Source organism: Sesamum indicum, linkage group LG1 (assembly GCF_000512975.1).
Source record: "Sesamum indicum cultivar Zhongzhi No. 13 linkage group LG1, S_indicum_v1.0, whole genome shotgun sequence".
NCBI classification, from domain to species: domain Eukaryota; kingdom Viridiplantae; phylum Streptophyta; class Magnoliopsida; order Lamiales; family Pedaliaceae; genus Sesamum; species Sesamum indicum.
Window position 1 is genome coordinate 13,474,451 of NC_026145.1, and position 16,128 is coordinate 13,490,578.

General features: G+C 30.6%; 2 protein-coding genes across 2 annotated transcripts; one reads left to right on the top strand and one right to left on the bottom strand.

The window, feature by feature from the left end:
- On the top strand, positions 1,542 to 3,471 carry LOC105166033 (bidirectional sugar transporter SWEET14). Its single transcript, XM_011085236.2, has 6 exons — positions 1,542 to 1,696; positions 1,926 to 1,962; positions 2,062 to 2,272; positions 2,448 to 2,609; positions 2,797 to 2,916; positions 3,054 to 3,471. The coding sequence occupies exons 1-6, from the start codon at positions 1,663 to 1,665 to the stop codon at positions 3,324 to 3,326; spliced, it is 837 nt and encodes a 278-aa protein (XP_011083538.1). The 5' UTR covers positions 1,542 to 1,662; the 3' UTR covers positions 3,327 to 3,471.
- On the bottom strand, positions 9,270 to 14,312 carry LOC105166038 (RNA pseudouridine synthase 7). The gene is made up of 12 exons (XM_011085251.2): positions 14,142 to 14,312; positions 13,981 to 14,024; positions 13,810 to 13,887; positions 13,188 to 13,288; positions 12,911 to 12,998; positions 12,296 to 12,374; positions 12,039 to 12,121; positions 11,753 to 11,818; positions 11,553 to 11,609; positions 10,812 to 10,940; positions 10,251 to 10,489; positions 9,270 to 9,616 (listed from the first exon to the last, which is right to left on the bottom strand). Exons 1-12 carry the CDS (start codon positions 14,236 to 14,238, stop codon positions 9,514 to 9,516), a joined length of 1,164 nt encoding a protein of 387 aa, XP_011083553.1. The 5' UTR covers positions 14,239 to 14,312; the 3' UTR covers positions 9,270 to 9,513.

Here is a 16,128-nt window from a genome sequence, read left to right on the forward strand (position 1 = left end):
TCATGTTTTCTTGAATATATGAGTTAGGTTTCCGGAGTCATTCGTACAGTTATACTATCCCCATCGACTGCATTGCGACATACCACTTGTTGAAACTCGGTATCCGCAGGTTTATTAGGACTTAAACGCCGATCAGTTCAGCACAGATATGCAGGTTGCCCAAGTATGTATTTCTTCGTATCAACCAAAGTTCATGAAATAAAGATAAAGTTTCATGTTAAGCAAATTTCGGAACAATAATTATACATATATATATTGTAATTAAATAGCTAAGTCTCAGAGTTTGATGATGAAAAGTATATTTATTTTCTACCTACATTATATATAAGTTGTTGTATTTTCTTCAACACTTAATTCAAATTTCCTCCATGGATTTTTGAACGAAAATTTTCCCCATTTCATTGCTGCGGTAGTAAAAGTTGTTTTGCCACTGTAAGAAAATATGTTACTTTTAGTAATGGCTGATTATTATGATCAAAAATAAAAAAACAGTGTAACTATGGCTGCAAACGGCTATAATTAGTTGTTGTTTCTACAAGTAAGATCAAAACATTAATCATAATAAAAATTCATGGTAAATGATAATTAATCATGGTATCGATTTTTAAGTTTTATGATCATTTATAATATAGAAAATAATTTATAGCATGTGTAATGATTAAAGTAGAGATCTTATAAGGTAGTATGAGGTTATATAGATTTGAAAACCCACCAAATATTTGAATAAATGTCTCATTTTATATAAATTTACGTTATAATTTATTATATCATTATTAATTGTAATCTAATTGTTATAAAAAAATGTGTATATATATCTTAACGTGACAATATAAGTATCGTTTCTATTATATATATGTAATGTGCATGAAAGTCCTTTATGCTTAATTATAAGCTGGAAATGAATTTGAAATAAAGTTATCACTTTTTGTCTCTCATGCCTTTTGTTTTCTTTTCCATGTTCATTTTTTTCCTTTATTGAAAAATATTTTAGGGAAGGCGGCTGCGGTGGTCAACTGGAATTTTTTTTATCATTTTCCTTAATATGGTAAGAAAAAATTACTTTGATTATTCATTTATTTTTAATAAAATAATCTATATATATATATATATTATCATTATGATATATCAATTGGGTGTGGGGTGTACCCCAATTGGTTTTGCTGAATAGGAGCAGATCCAGGGGTCAGCCACGGAAGCATCAAACACTGCCTCAAACTGTATGTATGACCCCAATTGGATGGGTGGGTAACACATCAGAAAGATCCCATTTCTTTCGGGCCCCACCCGCAAACAGGGCCCAAACAAGCCATGGAAAACCTTAATGGAGCCTCTGTGAATGCCATAAACTACCCAAATTAGGTTAAATGGAGAGAAGAATGATCACTTTGTTTGAGTCTTGAACAACTGTAAAGCAGAAAAACAAGAGGGAATTCAATCTGCACCACTTGTAGATGAAATAGGGTTAGTTCAATGTAATTACTTACTCCCCTCTATATAAATATAGGTATTCGCACAAACATTTTAATTGTGTTTTAACATCCACACTATCACTATATCAATAGCCCTTCCTAACCCTATAGTGCTACTATTTGTTATACATATATATATATATATATATATATTGTCTCGGATTAAGAAAAATCATCATCAAGAAATCTAGAAATGAATCAGTTGGCTTTTGTGTTCGGCCTTTTAGGTACGTACGATGTCAACATTTTGTTCAACATATATGGATATCATTTCTATCTAGAGGCAAGGTTTATGTTCAACATGCAGAATTAATTATACATAGACTATCATGCAAAAGCATGCGCATGCATATATATATATATATATTTATATCAAGAATTATATAACTTTTTACATTAATATCGTAACGGTCGAGACTAATAGAGCTGGTTACAATTTTTTCTTGATATGTGCAGGTAACGTGGTCTCCTTCATGGTTTTCCTTGCTCCAATGTGAGCATCTAACTTAATTATTTTGATTATATATATTCTCAATTTGAATTAATAACATATATACAATAATATAATCTCAATTTTCTATTTGATTTGCAGTCCAACATTTTATCAAATCTACAAGAAAAAATCAACAGAGGGGTTCCAATCCGTCCCTTACGTTGTGGGGTTGTTCAGCGCGATGCTGTGGATATACTACGCATTTCTGAAACCAGATACAACCCTTCTCATCACCATCAACTCCGTTGGCTGTTTCATTCAGTCGGCATACATCTGCTTCTACCTCTTTTTTGCACCAAGAAATGCAAGGGTACATATATATACACACACATACCCACCACTCAATAAATTAAATAAATACAAACCAAATTAGCTAGTGATTAGTTAATTAATGTCCTTTAATTTCTCTAATTGTAATAATTCTGAATTAATTCAAGATATAATGTTTCCTTCTTTATTTTTGCTAATTATTTTCATGTAATTAGGTCCAAACTGTGAAGCTGCTGCTTCTGCTAAATACGGTCGGGTTCGGGCTAATCATGGTACTTACTTATTTCCTAGCAAAAGGCTCAAACCGCGCCAATTTCGTCGGATGGATTTGCCTCGTGTTCTCTTTGTGTGTGTTCGTCGCACCTTTATGCGTTGTGGTAAGTACTTATATATATGTGTGTATGGAACAAAATTTTAAGGTACATATATGAAAGAATTTTCCTACATGTACTATATTGTAATAATTAATGATTTTCATTCTTAGAACATCTCTACTACATGTTCTCATAATCATCTTGACTTAATAATAAGCTAACTAAAAGTTGGTTTTTATCCGTTCTGCAGAGACAAGTGCTACGAACCAAGAGTGCGGAGTACATGCCGTTTCTTCTCTCATTTTTCCTCACTATTAGTGCTATTGTGTGGTTCTTTTATGGCTTTTTGCGCAAAGACTATAACATCGCCGTAAGTAATAGCGTATAGTATTTGTTTGTAATTTATTTATCATTGCCAGTTATATATATTGATATATTGGTTGAATTGAGGTATTATTCAGTGTATCGAGATGTGACTTTACTCTGTTTTGTGCATATAAAATACAGATACCTAATGTTCTCGGGTTCATCTTCGGGGTGCTGCAAATGGTGCTTTATTTGATCTACAGAAATGGCAAAACATTGGTGCAAGAAAACCAGCAGCTCCCAGCTGGAATTATTGCAGTAGAAGACGAGAAGCAGCTTCCTGAACTAAGGGACCAGATAATTGATGTTGTGAAGCTGCAGGGTGGATTGGAAGTTGAGATAATTCCTGTTGTCTCAATCCTGGTCGACAACCACATTCTTGGAGGGGGAAAGAACGAAGATCAAAACCCATGAAAAAAATTTAGTGTTGGTTTAATTATTTTCTTGAATTGATGATTTGGTTTGGCAGTTGGCTTAATTACAGCGACTCCTTTTCGTATTAATATGTTGGTGTTATAATTAGTCGATGTTGGAATTCAAATTTAAGGTTGGTAATTAATTTGGTGTTAAGGTTAATTAATTCTGTTGTATCATCATCAATTCATTTGACATCAAGTGTTTTATATATCAAATTTTCATCCGAACCTAATCCGATCGAGTCAAACTAATCATATAACAAATGTATTACACTTGTTATATATTTAATTAAGATATGATCCGATCCGAATTAAAATTTTCCTATACTTCCTGTTGTTCTTTACTTGTTAAATATGCTTCTTATTATTAAAAATGTATTAATTAGATCATATAAGTATGCATAAGTGCATGAGAGGAACATATCAACATCAACATTTCAACAGATCATATAAGGTAAATATATGATTACATCAACATCTCAGAGTAATATATTGTTTTAGTTAATACATAATAATAAGGGGAAATAACATTTTTTGTAGTATATATTTGGCCTGTTTCAATTCTTGTCCTATTGCATTATGGGATTAGTATTTTTAGTCCCATAACTAATAAAAATTAGCACTTTTACTTCTAATCCAGTTTTCTGTCTATAATTTAACGATATTGATCATGAATCCAGCACATGTCCATTGAATATTTCTAGCTGGAGGGAGAATTGATGTGTCTTCCAGTTTGGGACCATTTCGTGGGAAAATATAATTAGGAAAAAATAAATCTTGAGGAAAATTAGTGCAAAAAAAAAAAAAGAGAGATTTCTCTCTTCACTGACAAAAATTAAATCTCATTATTCTCATATTTCTGTAAGTTAAAACCAAGTAAAAACAACACAAAAAATCATATCTTGCATAAGTGAATCAAGTAAGCAAAGTGGGGCTTTTATGAACTACTATGGGAAGAAGGGTCAATTTTCCCTCCAACAAAAAATACATAAGAGTCACGTGCTAGACATGTGGCCTGTATCATTAAATTGTAGAAGAAAAAGTAGATGAAAATCAAAAGTGCTAATTTTTGTAAGTGAAATACACCTAACTTATGGAATAAAAAATGTTATTTTTCCTAATAATAATAATAAACAAATTGCAAACATTTATATAAAGTAAGATAAATGTCCATACTTGAGTGGACTAATTAAAACTCATGATCCTAGACTTGTTTGTGAGAAATCTTACCTTAACGATTAAATTAAAACAACATAGATACATGTATAATTAAAGCGTAATTTGTAGTGTATTTATCTGAATAAAAATTATAAAACTGGTAATTTTGTTTACTAGCGGAGGGGGTGCACTAAATGCGTAACAATGAGAAAGCGAGAATTACTCCATGAATTTGCGTACATAAAATGATATGCAGATGGAGAAAGTAACCTTTATATATAAAATAACAATTAAAAGTTTTTATTTATTACACGCAATTGATCAGTGATTATACAATAACGACAAATATGAGTGTATGATTAAATATCTGTGTAACTTTTTCCATGTACCTGCGCTATAGAAAATTTTTGCACGTAATTCAAAATAAAAACTTTAGTTATAATCACTCAAATTAAACAAAATCAGTTATATATCTACCTACGCAATTAATATTCCAATGATAAAATTTTTAAAATACATCCATAATTTTAATCAATCAATATAATATTATTATTATCATATCAATACGTAATATATTAATTTTTCTGTAATTAATTAAATCAATTTTGTCTATCAATGGCATCTATGAACGGCCACCAATTGTATATTTATGTTCCCATAATAGCTAGGTTAATAATTAGTGTAACCAAAGACATGGCGTGTTAGGGCATTTTTCAAACTTTAGTTCAGATCGAGTTTGGCCATACTTAAATCAGTTTTTAGATAAATATAAAACATTTATCATGCACTCATATAATGTATAATTATGAATGTGAATGTATTGTCTATTTTTCATAATAATGTCTTGTCTCTTTATTTATTTTAAATATATTTGTTGATTTAGAAATTTTAATGTATTGAATGTTCACTTGGATTTTTGAATTTATTAGATGATGTAGTGCCAATCTAATTCAAAAAAAAAAAAAAAGAATATGAAATCAAATAACAAATATATCATACTTACTGTGTGATTGGTTTGGTTTGAGTGGATAAGAATTTTTTCAATTTTTGTGCAGTTTAATTTCATCTTATTGGATGCATGGTTTAAAGTTTCACTTTTAACAAATATTTGAAGTTAATAAATATTAAAAACGTTTTGAAAACGCTGTAGAAAAATTGTAAAATTAAAGAAACATATATAATAGTCATAAAAATAAATTTAAAAATCTTACCTTTCTCTTTCTAATACAAGCAGACCTATTTTAATTTCGTATCATTTATATACCTACTCAAATTATTATGATGTAGTGTAATCATATATTCAAAATTATTATTATTTAATATATATCTTTAATGATAATTTTAAAAGTATCAATTTAGTATTTTGTCAATGGTTTGTAGTGAAGATTAAATCTAGTAGTAATATATAGGGTAATAATAGCGCTACAAATAAAGGCAAAAGTAATAGTTATTATCTAACTAATCTTAACTTTGGAAATCAAGAAATTAATTAATTTTAGTTTATTTTATATATAATCCATCATTGGTGGGGTAATTCCAAAAATTATCTTGTAAGGTAGTTGCGATTGAAATCAATTTCATCATTATATTAAAATATTAAACAATAATTCAGTACATCGTAAATTATTGCAAGTTACCAATAACAATAGAGTACCAAATTAATTATAATAAATTCATATAAGTGAGATAAATATTTATAATTCTAATAAAGTTTGAACTCATAATCAAATATTTATAAAATAATAAAGTATCAATTTTAGTTACAAACCACGACCTCATTCGTAACAAAATAATTTCATCTATACACGACTTTCAATTTATTACTAGTTCTTCAATTTAGAATTGCCTTTACTTCTTTCAACTTTTTTAAGTGGTAATTACATATAGGTTTAATTATTTTTTATTATAAAAAATGAAAATAATAAAAAATAAATTTAAAATAATACATATAATAAAATACAGCATGTGTCGGCAACTTTACAAATTTTTTTAAAAAAAAAATTCTGTAAGTTGTTCGGGACTCCAAGTCGTCTCCCGTAAAGCACATACAAGCACAGATTGGGGCTTACAATATATAATATACACTAGTATATGGCAGAGACGACATGATACGATTGTGCGTAGACCACTCATTTTCAACAGAAGACATACAAAACGTAGTGACACAACAACATGCCATATCATTTCATAACGTCATCTACAATAGACGTGTGGAAAGTGGGTTCCAACCTGGAGATACATGCATGATGGATATTGTGGTATGTTATATGATATAAAATATTTTGTTTATATTAAAATTTATTATTTTCTACATATTTCAAAGATACAATCCTTTCGTCTAAGTTCTCAACCTAGATTACTTTTGTGAAGTCGAGGACACATGCTATATTTATATCATATGTATTATTTTAGATATATTATTATTATTATTATTTTTATAATAAAAAATAATTAAACCATTACATACATGATTACATCAGCATTTGTATAATCTAGCAATACATTACCACGACTAAAAATAATAGACAAATAACATTAATAACTCACATAAAATAAAATAAATGCTCACATACTTAATAAAATTTAAAATCATAAACCGCAAACTTGTCGATGGAATTTCAACCCTATTAAACTAAGACATCATTAATTTTTCTTCTTCCAAACTTACTAGTCTAAGGATTTTAAACATGTTATAATTGTTCTCCGAGAAAGAGCGATGGTATTATTAAGCCAAAATTGTTAGGCAAGGTTGCCTTTACATATTTTAAACATGTAAGAAATAAATAGACGCATACCGCACTCTTCAAGTATTAAATAATCAAATCACTACAAAAATTACGATGAATCAATACATTCTATCACAATTAAAGAAAATCAACGAGAAAACATAAATTTTGATTATGATTGACTAAAATTTGCCAAGCTATCACCAACATTTATCATAGCTAATTTTTTGATCCCAATTGCAAAAATATCAGTTAGTAGCCGTAGCTTAGTCTTAACTAATTAATATTTATTATAATAATAATTAATTATTATGAAATGTTAGTGAATCGACAAGAATATTACCTGTATATGTACTAATAATTTCTAGATACCGTCTTTCGCCAACATCCGAATTTCACTTTTATAATACAATTAATCATGACTTGAGTGACGCAAATTTTTAATATTATTTTTCTTTATAAAGCGTGTATCTTAAATACCTGGTGGAATCTTACCAAATTCTAAAGGAGGAAGATGCAGCGTGAAAGCTCCCAGCACGCTTTTCTTATTTTGGGCTCCAATGGTTTGCCTTCACAATGGCATTAATACAGACAGGCAATCAATCAATCATACCATAGAAATTATTAAGAGGAAAATCAAAATAAATTGCCATTTCAATTAATAAAACATACTTTTGAAATGAAAATTTCTGTTTTCGCCCAAAAATAAAATAAAAACATATTTGAATATAGGAGAGGTCCTGAAGAGTATAACACTAGTAGGTACACAAATAAGTAGAAAGAAACAAAAATGAAGAAAGGGGTGCATCCATTTCTAGCTGTGCAGGTTATCAAGTTGAAGCAACTCCTTTTACTTGAATGAGCAAAATTAGGAGCAGGAGTGGATAACATTCAAGTGGTCTAAGATACCATTAATGAATTGAGATCGCAAGTGTGAGTGTTGAATGACAAGAAAGTAGAAATAATTGAAGTTGAAGAATGGCCCACCACATCAACAAAAGCAAGATAAGAATACTCAAATCAGATTTCTGCAATCTATCTAACTTAATATTCCTCCTCCCAGCAAAAAGGGTCCTCAGATGAGTTTGAGTTGAATATTTCCTTTGAGAAGAAGCAACCTGCACCTGTAAACAATGTTTTCATGGCATTACATATGCTTTAGCTTCAAATAGATCCACAACTTGTTTGGGTGAGCTTATAAGCTCTTTTAAAGCATTACTTATGAGATGTTGTAGTCTACTTGGTAAATTTTTCAGAAAAACAATTTATAAAATCTAAAAATAAAAATAAACTCTTCTGAGAGAAAAATAAGGAGTTCCTAATTTGTTTTCAAAATTTTAACTAGTTAGCTCATTTTTCTTCAAAGTAACTAGAATTACTAACACATTATAAGTCACACCGTCTTATTATATCAAAACACTTGGATAGATTCTTTTAAAATAAGACCTAACATCTTATAAATTTAAAAAATATGTGATAAGATGTACAATGAAGTCATAAGATCTTGCAAATAAACTTAGCCTAAACACCCTATAATTTTTTTCATTTCTCTCCTTTGAATTTAAACAGATTCATCCATGTTTTTAGTCCACGAATCCAAACTAAAAGCATAAATCAAGTGAAAATAACCAAGGAGACAGAATTCGACAGGATAAATGCATAGAAGATATTTTTTCACATTCGGGCCACGAAGAGAGACTGCAATAACTGGTATCTAGCACTTTTTTCAGGGGTTTCCTTTTATCTGGAAATATTCAAAGGGAAACTTCTTTCCCGTGAAACTTTTACTATTTGCAAGTATGATAAAGACAAACAGAAGATGCGAATATATGCCCAACAGCAAAAGTATGATCATCCCAAGTACCATGTTGAAGAGGGTGAAGAGCATGCCTGTTACTCATCCATTACCTTTTTGTTTCACCATGCAAGGGAAAGCTAGAATCTGCCAAAGATAACAAGGCAGAATTCGTGAGGAAAGATAGCCAGCATGAGAGCCGCTTATCTCTCCTATAACTCCTGAAATCATAGGCATATTTCAATATAGTAACAACATAGTAGGAAGTCAAATTTCGATACGATTTTCTTTATGCAAAGTTGGCTAGTTTACAGCAGTTTCAAGTGTACATTGAAGATCTACTGGAGTAGGATCTTGGCTGCCTCGAAACCTTCCATATTGTAATTTGTTTTACATGTTACTATAATCCGTATCCTAACAGCAGTTGTTGAACATTACACCCAAAATTTAGAAGAGGTTAAATGATAGTTTCCAATGGAAAATACAACAAAGAAATACAAAATAAATCAGCTGAGAGATGCCCATTCGGGATATGGGCACTCATAAGTCCAGCCAGGGCCGGAATATCTAATACAGTGCAGCCATAAACCCTCTTCATTACCATCATATCTGCATCCAGAAAAAAGTTGTCATTGATATCATGATTTAAGCGATCATTAATGCCAGAAAAACTTCTAAAGGCAACAGGACTAGTTCAGCCTACAAGGATATAGATCTAAATGGATTAGTTAAATTAAATGAATAACAATTGAGAAACCATCAAAAGACAATTGCCAATAACCAACACTTCAAATAAAAAGCAACTGAAATAACGGGTTTTCTTCAGGTTCCCAAATATTACAAGCAAGAAGCTTAATACGAACCCAGACATCCAACATTTTCAACATTTATTTCTTGACCCCGACTGCCATAACCTCAATTACATATGGACACCAGTCAATTAGTCACCTGAACAACAAAAGAAAGGGTTTTCTACTCAACATATTTCAACACTTGACCACGTGATAACTAACACAACAAGAGTTTGGCTATCACCTCATTAAATTTGTTGCTCCAGTTCTTGTTCTTAAAGAGGATACAAGCTATCATTTCATATGCTTCAAGAGTTTCATCATGATTATTAGTTCCCTAAAGTAGAGTTATCTTTCCAAGCACAGAGAAATTCTTCAATCACATAAAACATAGAAGAATTGCAGAAATTATATTCAATTACATTGTCATATCATACAAGAAAGTCTCTCACCCTTTAGGTGCCAGATTTGGGCAGTTGGTACACATAGGATCAATGTTGAAATCTTCAACGGGCTCATCTGTAGAATGAGGCACGTGAACCTCACTATGACTGGGTTTTATGGGAAGCGTTGACTTAGCTGCAGCTCTGTCTGCACTCAAACCTTCAACAGAACGACGGGTAATACATTCCGAGAGGTAAAGCATGTCATTAGCTATGGGATGCCCCAAAAACTGCAAATGGACGCGTATCTGAAAGAAAGGAAATTTAGTTCAGAAAAAATTTTGACTAAAATAAATATTGCAATAAGAGAATAAAAGCTCTGGTCATAGTTCAAGCCTAATCTAAAGTTATAGCCAAAGTCTAACATGGTAGTGATGGGTAAGGCTATATTTGAAACAGATAGCTACAACGAGCACATCTTTAAAGCAAATTGAGCAGTGCATATTTTTCTGTAAATGCACTCCAGATCCAAGGTTTAGAATTATTAACTGAACATGAAAACATCTAGTCGAAGGAGTTGGGGATGATGGAAACCATGGTAAATTCCTCTGAACAGTATAGTTATATTACCTGATGTGTTCTGCCAGTTACTGGTTCACACAAAACGATGCTTTGGGTACCGTTGGTACTAATCCTAGTGAATTTGGTACAAGCATCCTTTCCTTTTGAAGGACTCTTCCCATTTGAACCATTTTCCACCTGCACAAAAGGCCCCCATGATACTGCTAGGTGCTAAAACTACTAAGAGATAAAAGGTGGCAGAGCTAAAACACACAAATGCTATAACTGCTGAGAAAATTCACTAGCAGATATATTAAGTGGGCAACCAAAATGGATTCTGCTACGGCTTCATGCTGCAATCAAGAGACTACCCTAATTATATAAGGAGCTGCAAATTGTGAGATGCATAAAGACATCTACAGGCAGGTTTCAAATGATTTGATGAAATTATAAAAAGAAGAGCAGAAAGAAAAATGAGATTCCCTTTTGTTTATGCAGTGCGTATTATGCATTAGTTTGTACCAGTGCAACACATAAAAACACGATAGGGTCAAGGATAATCAGACCTGACGGAAAAGAAAAAAACTGCCGGATAGCATTTTACAAGTGATGGCATGTGTTATTGTACTTAAACATGCAAACAAGCTTTTCTACCTAGTAAAGAAAGATTCATTTAGTTCTTAAAAGACACAAACAAGATCCATTTCCTGTACAGTCAAAATTAGTTTCTCTTGAAGCTTTATCATATTTCAACAACTTACATATGAAGTTCTCAACCACAAAAGAGAGATGATGATTGGAATTTCATACCTCCACTGTGCTCTTTCCTTCTCGTGCATTGTAGTTGACTTTTGCATTAGCAACTTGCTGTGAATAAAATAGCATGAAATGAAGTCAAAGGAGAACCAGGAATACACTCTGGATGGAAGTGGAATAGTGTTAAACCAATTCGAGTAAAAAAAAGGCCACAAGAGGAAGTATAAGTCACGCGAAAGAAGACAATGAAGCACCTCATCCTCAGGAAATACTCCTGTCACCCTCGCAACATACTGTTTCTTGACTTCTCCTGACTCAATCTGAAATTAAACGTTCATGCCAGCATCAAATAATCAATATATTCTTCCAAATTTATTTTGTGTTCAGGCCATTAGAATTTTTGCACTTAGTATACATATGTAAACTATTATAAACAAAAGTGATTAAAATCATTCCTAATTACAAGCTTCATGTAAAAAATCTCCAACTTAGTTTTTATTTGTTTGGCCAGCAATTCAATAAAAATCTGAATATAGCTACCTGTTGCCTGAAACTATCAGCCTTAGAAGCACTTCTGGCTAGGATAAGAAGTCCAGAGACCAACCGATCCAATCGATGAATTGCTGATATTTAAATGTCAAGGATATGAGAAAACCTAAATTTTTATACTTAACCAGGAAGAGAAATATAAGGCAAGAACTGAGAAGCAAAATTTGCATAAAGTGTAGACAGATGTAAATAACAACAAAAATTGTTGGTTACTTGTCACTTGGCCAGGCTAAAGAAAAAAAGGATACGAAATATTGGTGCCAAGTCATGCTCTGCTTGAAGTATACCAACAACTGTATTCTTCCGATATTGCCCACATGGATGCACCTGAGTATCAGAAATGAGATCTATTCCAGTCACAAGGTCATTTACGTGAAAGCTATTAAAAGGTCAATCAGAGTAAACCATATTTTTCCACAACCACCTAGGAATGTGAAAAATAATTTTAAGGAACTGAAAATAATTGCAGGAAAATACATTACCCAACTTTCACTTAAAAGATAACCACAAGGCTGACAATCAAGACAACAAATTTTTTATATTTAAGGAAACCCCTAAAGACAAATTTAACAGAACTATGGTATACATCCCCCCTCTGTAACATAGTTATAAGTTATATCTTTGGAGAAGAAAAAAGAAATATAATCGGAATGTTTACGCCAAGCTTTTCTACTTAATGAATCAGATAAACATGACCTAAGACTTAAATAAATTATTTTAAAGATCCAAAAAGGATTGCAAGATAGCAACAGCAATATCCATTTTACAAAAGCAAACGGATAAGAGGATTCAACTCTTGATTGTAGAAAAATGTAATAGAGCACAACTAACACAGACCAACTTAATCAACTGCAGTAACTTACAGGAACTGATGCGGGCTTACAAACAGTTACAACATCTGGTTCAGTATGGAGTATCTTGACATCCCTAGCCATAACTGGTGGTTCATGCCTACAGCCTTCAGTATGTCAATTACTCTAATTACAACATCGTCATGAGCAATTAAAATGGAAAAGCACAAATAATCATAATAAAGGGTAATACAGCATACGGAATTAATACTTCCAAGTACAACAGAAAGATACAAATAAATGAAACTTACTCCATGTTTATAAAGAGAAGGACCCAAGAACTACAAACCTGTGCAGAAAATGGCTGATTTTTTGTGATGGCTGAACTACATATGATACAGGTACTATCTGTCCATCAACTTGTATGCGTCCAGCTTTAACTGCAGACACCTGCCATACACATAATCAAAACCTTAAACTCGATAACAAAGTTTAGTTTATATACTCTGTATATGTCATGTCCAATTTATTAAAATCAAATGTCTTACTCAGGGTTACTCAAACCATAACCAAGTTATCTAAAGAGGTCTTCCACCAACAGATCACATTCACACCAGCAAACATCAAAGTCATATTATTGTTCTATGTATCATGGTTCCACACCTATCGATGGCTACATTGTTTTACCAGCACAAACACAGAAGGCAAATGCATTTTGAAAAACCTTCAAAAATAGCAACCACAATGATATCATGTTGTATTATTTCACTGAAAAGACAAGCACAAGTCACCAAAACAATGCAAACCTTTGGTGCTATTAATAGAACAGCAGCGTAGCACACAAAAGATAAGCAAAAATTAAACATGACTATGCTCCATTACCATACATAAGAAAGTAAGAATATCTAAGGAGAGATTACCAGAAAGCAGAAAAAAGGAATCCGGAAAAAACAAATAAACAAATTACATACATAATAATCTCGAGGCCGCCCTTTAAATTCATCCGCAAATAAATCGACAATCGTCTTCCCCGCCCACCGATTCTTAGCCTGCACCAAGAATTAAAAAAACCCACATCCCGTTTCCTATTTCAATCCAACTATTCAGTTCAACCAAAATTTTACAGAAATGTACACTCTTACGTGTGAGATGAACTCAAAATAGTAGGGTCGGACGTATCTTATGCCTGCGGAAGATCGAAAAGACACAGTAACTCGAAATACTCTACAGCAATCAATAGAAAAAAAATTGGGCTTTTTTCCCAGTGTGTGTGTGTGTGTGAAATTCCAATTTTTTTCCTTACCGTCGCGAAAAACGTAATCTTGACGCTGTGGAGGATTGGCGGGAGTTTGCCACACAATCTCCATGTTCCCCTCTGGTCCGTCTCTCTTCCTCTTCATTCTCTGTTTTTGCTGCTCATTAGGATCCTATTACCACTCTGTTAATTTCACAAGTCAAGACATTTTTTTTACTTTGTTCTACCACTAATTACACAATCCTCCCACAAGACTTAGATAAGACTTAAGTACCAAAATTTATCTTTAATATCTCCTAAGTTTGTTTATTAAGTCTTTTTGTTAATTGAATTTTATTAAATTTATTGATATTAAATAAAAACGAGTTGGATGAAAATTTATATTTACTTTTGACTGACTTATTAAACATAATTTTTCGACTAAACTAGTCTTATAACAATGAAAATATACTTACTTATGCGTATTAACATGTAAAAATATATAAAGATGATCATAAAGTATTTATTTGACTTGCAATAAATCAATTGAAAATAAATATGAATTTTTTATTTATTTATTTGTTGTTAATATACTTTAACTAACATATGGACGTATTTATTAAATAGAAGCAAATTTTATTAATATAAACTCTCATTTTTCAAATTTCAAAAAATTTAAAAATAATTATACCACTCTTATTGTCAAAATATATTTTTATTAAAATATCCTCGAACATATTTATTAGAATTATTGTCTCTTTATATTTTTCTATCAACAATATTTTATTTATGGACATTTAAAAATAATTAAAATTATCTAAGAAATTATAAAGGTACTGATTTGATTTTTATTTTATTTTATTATTTTCATATAATTAAATAAATACAAAGAAAATTTAAAGTATACATGTGCATCAAGTAAACTATAATAGTATGTATAAACCTACTGTCAAAATACTGTATTCACCTAGTGAGGGTATATCAGTATTTTTGTACCTTCTATCCTTGGTGCATTTTTTCAATTTTTTAGAGGTGAAATCTCTTAATTGTTCGTTTTAATTCCCCCATGAAGCAGAAAACATGCCCTAAAAATTCTTATAAACTACTTTTATGCTGCACATTTTATGTATGTGTACAAAAAAATTAAAATTATTAAATATATTTTATTTAATAATTTTTTATTGTATAAAAATAATTATGATAAAATTAAATAATTCTAAAAGAGAATATATAGAGTAGAAGAAAGAGAAAAATAATATTAATTAAAAATAAATAATTATTTAAAAAAATAATTTCTATCACTTATAGATGATGAGAAAAATATGAAAGTTAGTGGGCGAAAAAAAAAGCAGATAAAAAATAAAGGAGACATAAAAAAAGGAGTTATCCCTTAATATATAATTAATAACTGTGGCACTTTCTAAATATTTATATAAATTGTATTATTAGTTTTTGTAGTTTAAAAGTAACTGAAAAATATATATTAAGATAATAAATTAATATAAATATTTACATTTATAAATTAATTGACAAATACATATAATAAATAATGTAGAAAAAATAAAAATATATATGAAAAAAAATAATCACCAAAAGGTAGTTATAAAAAATCATAACAAATGAAAAGATTAAGAAATAATTAATCAATTAATTCAAAAATTTTAAAATAAATAACATATCAAAATTAAATGAAACATAAAAAAATTCGCTCTTACTTAATTTATAGTATAAAAATGTAAATTACATATCTTTGTGTTCATATCATAACGCGTAGGGTACAAATTGTATTTGCAATTTTATACACGTAACCGGGAAGGGGGAAACATAAAAAAGAAAGAATTTCCCATCAGCATAAACATAATAAAAGAGAAATCAAAATTCATGGGAGAGTAAAAAATAAAAAATAAATCACCCATTTTTATTTCTTCCCATATCCTCCCAAGTATATTTAACATCCCCTAACGCAGCTTTTTTCTCTACACCACTGTATGTATGTATACATGTACACAAACCTATACGTACAGATATACGAAAAAGTGTCTCAGTTTGGTTGATT

Excerpts from the sequence above, each read along its gene's own strand:
- LOC105166033 (XM_011085236.2), top strand. The coding sequence starts at position 1,663 with ATGAATCAGTTGGCTTTTGTGTTCGGCCTTTTAG. Across the intron at positions 1,697-1,925 it reads TTTTGTGTTCGGCCTTTTAG|GTAACGTGGTCTCCTTCATG; the intron begins GTACGTACGATG and ends TGATATGTGCAG. Across the intron at positions 1,963-2,061 it reads ATGGTTTTCCTTGCTCCAAT|TCCAACATTTTATCAAATCT; the intron begins GTGAGCATCTAA and ends TTTGATTTGCAG.
- LOC105166038 (XM_011085251.2), bottom strand. The coding sequence starts at position 14,238 with ATGAAGAGGAAGAGAGACGGACCAGAGGGGAACATGGAGATTGTGTGG. Across the intron at positions 14,025-14,141 it reads AGATTACGTTTTTCGCGACG|GCATAAGATACGTCCGACCC; the intron begins GTAAGGAAAAAA and ends GATCTTCCGCAG. Across the intron at positions 12,999-13,187 it reads ATCAGCCATTTTCTGCACAG|GCATGAACCACCAGTTATGG; the intron begins GTTTGTAGTTCT and ends TGAAGGCTGTAG.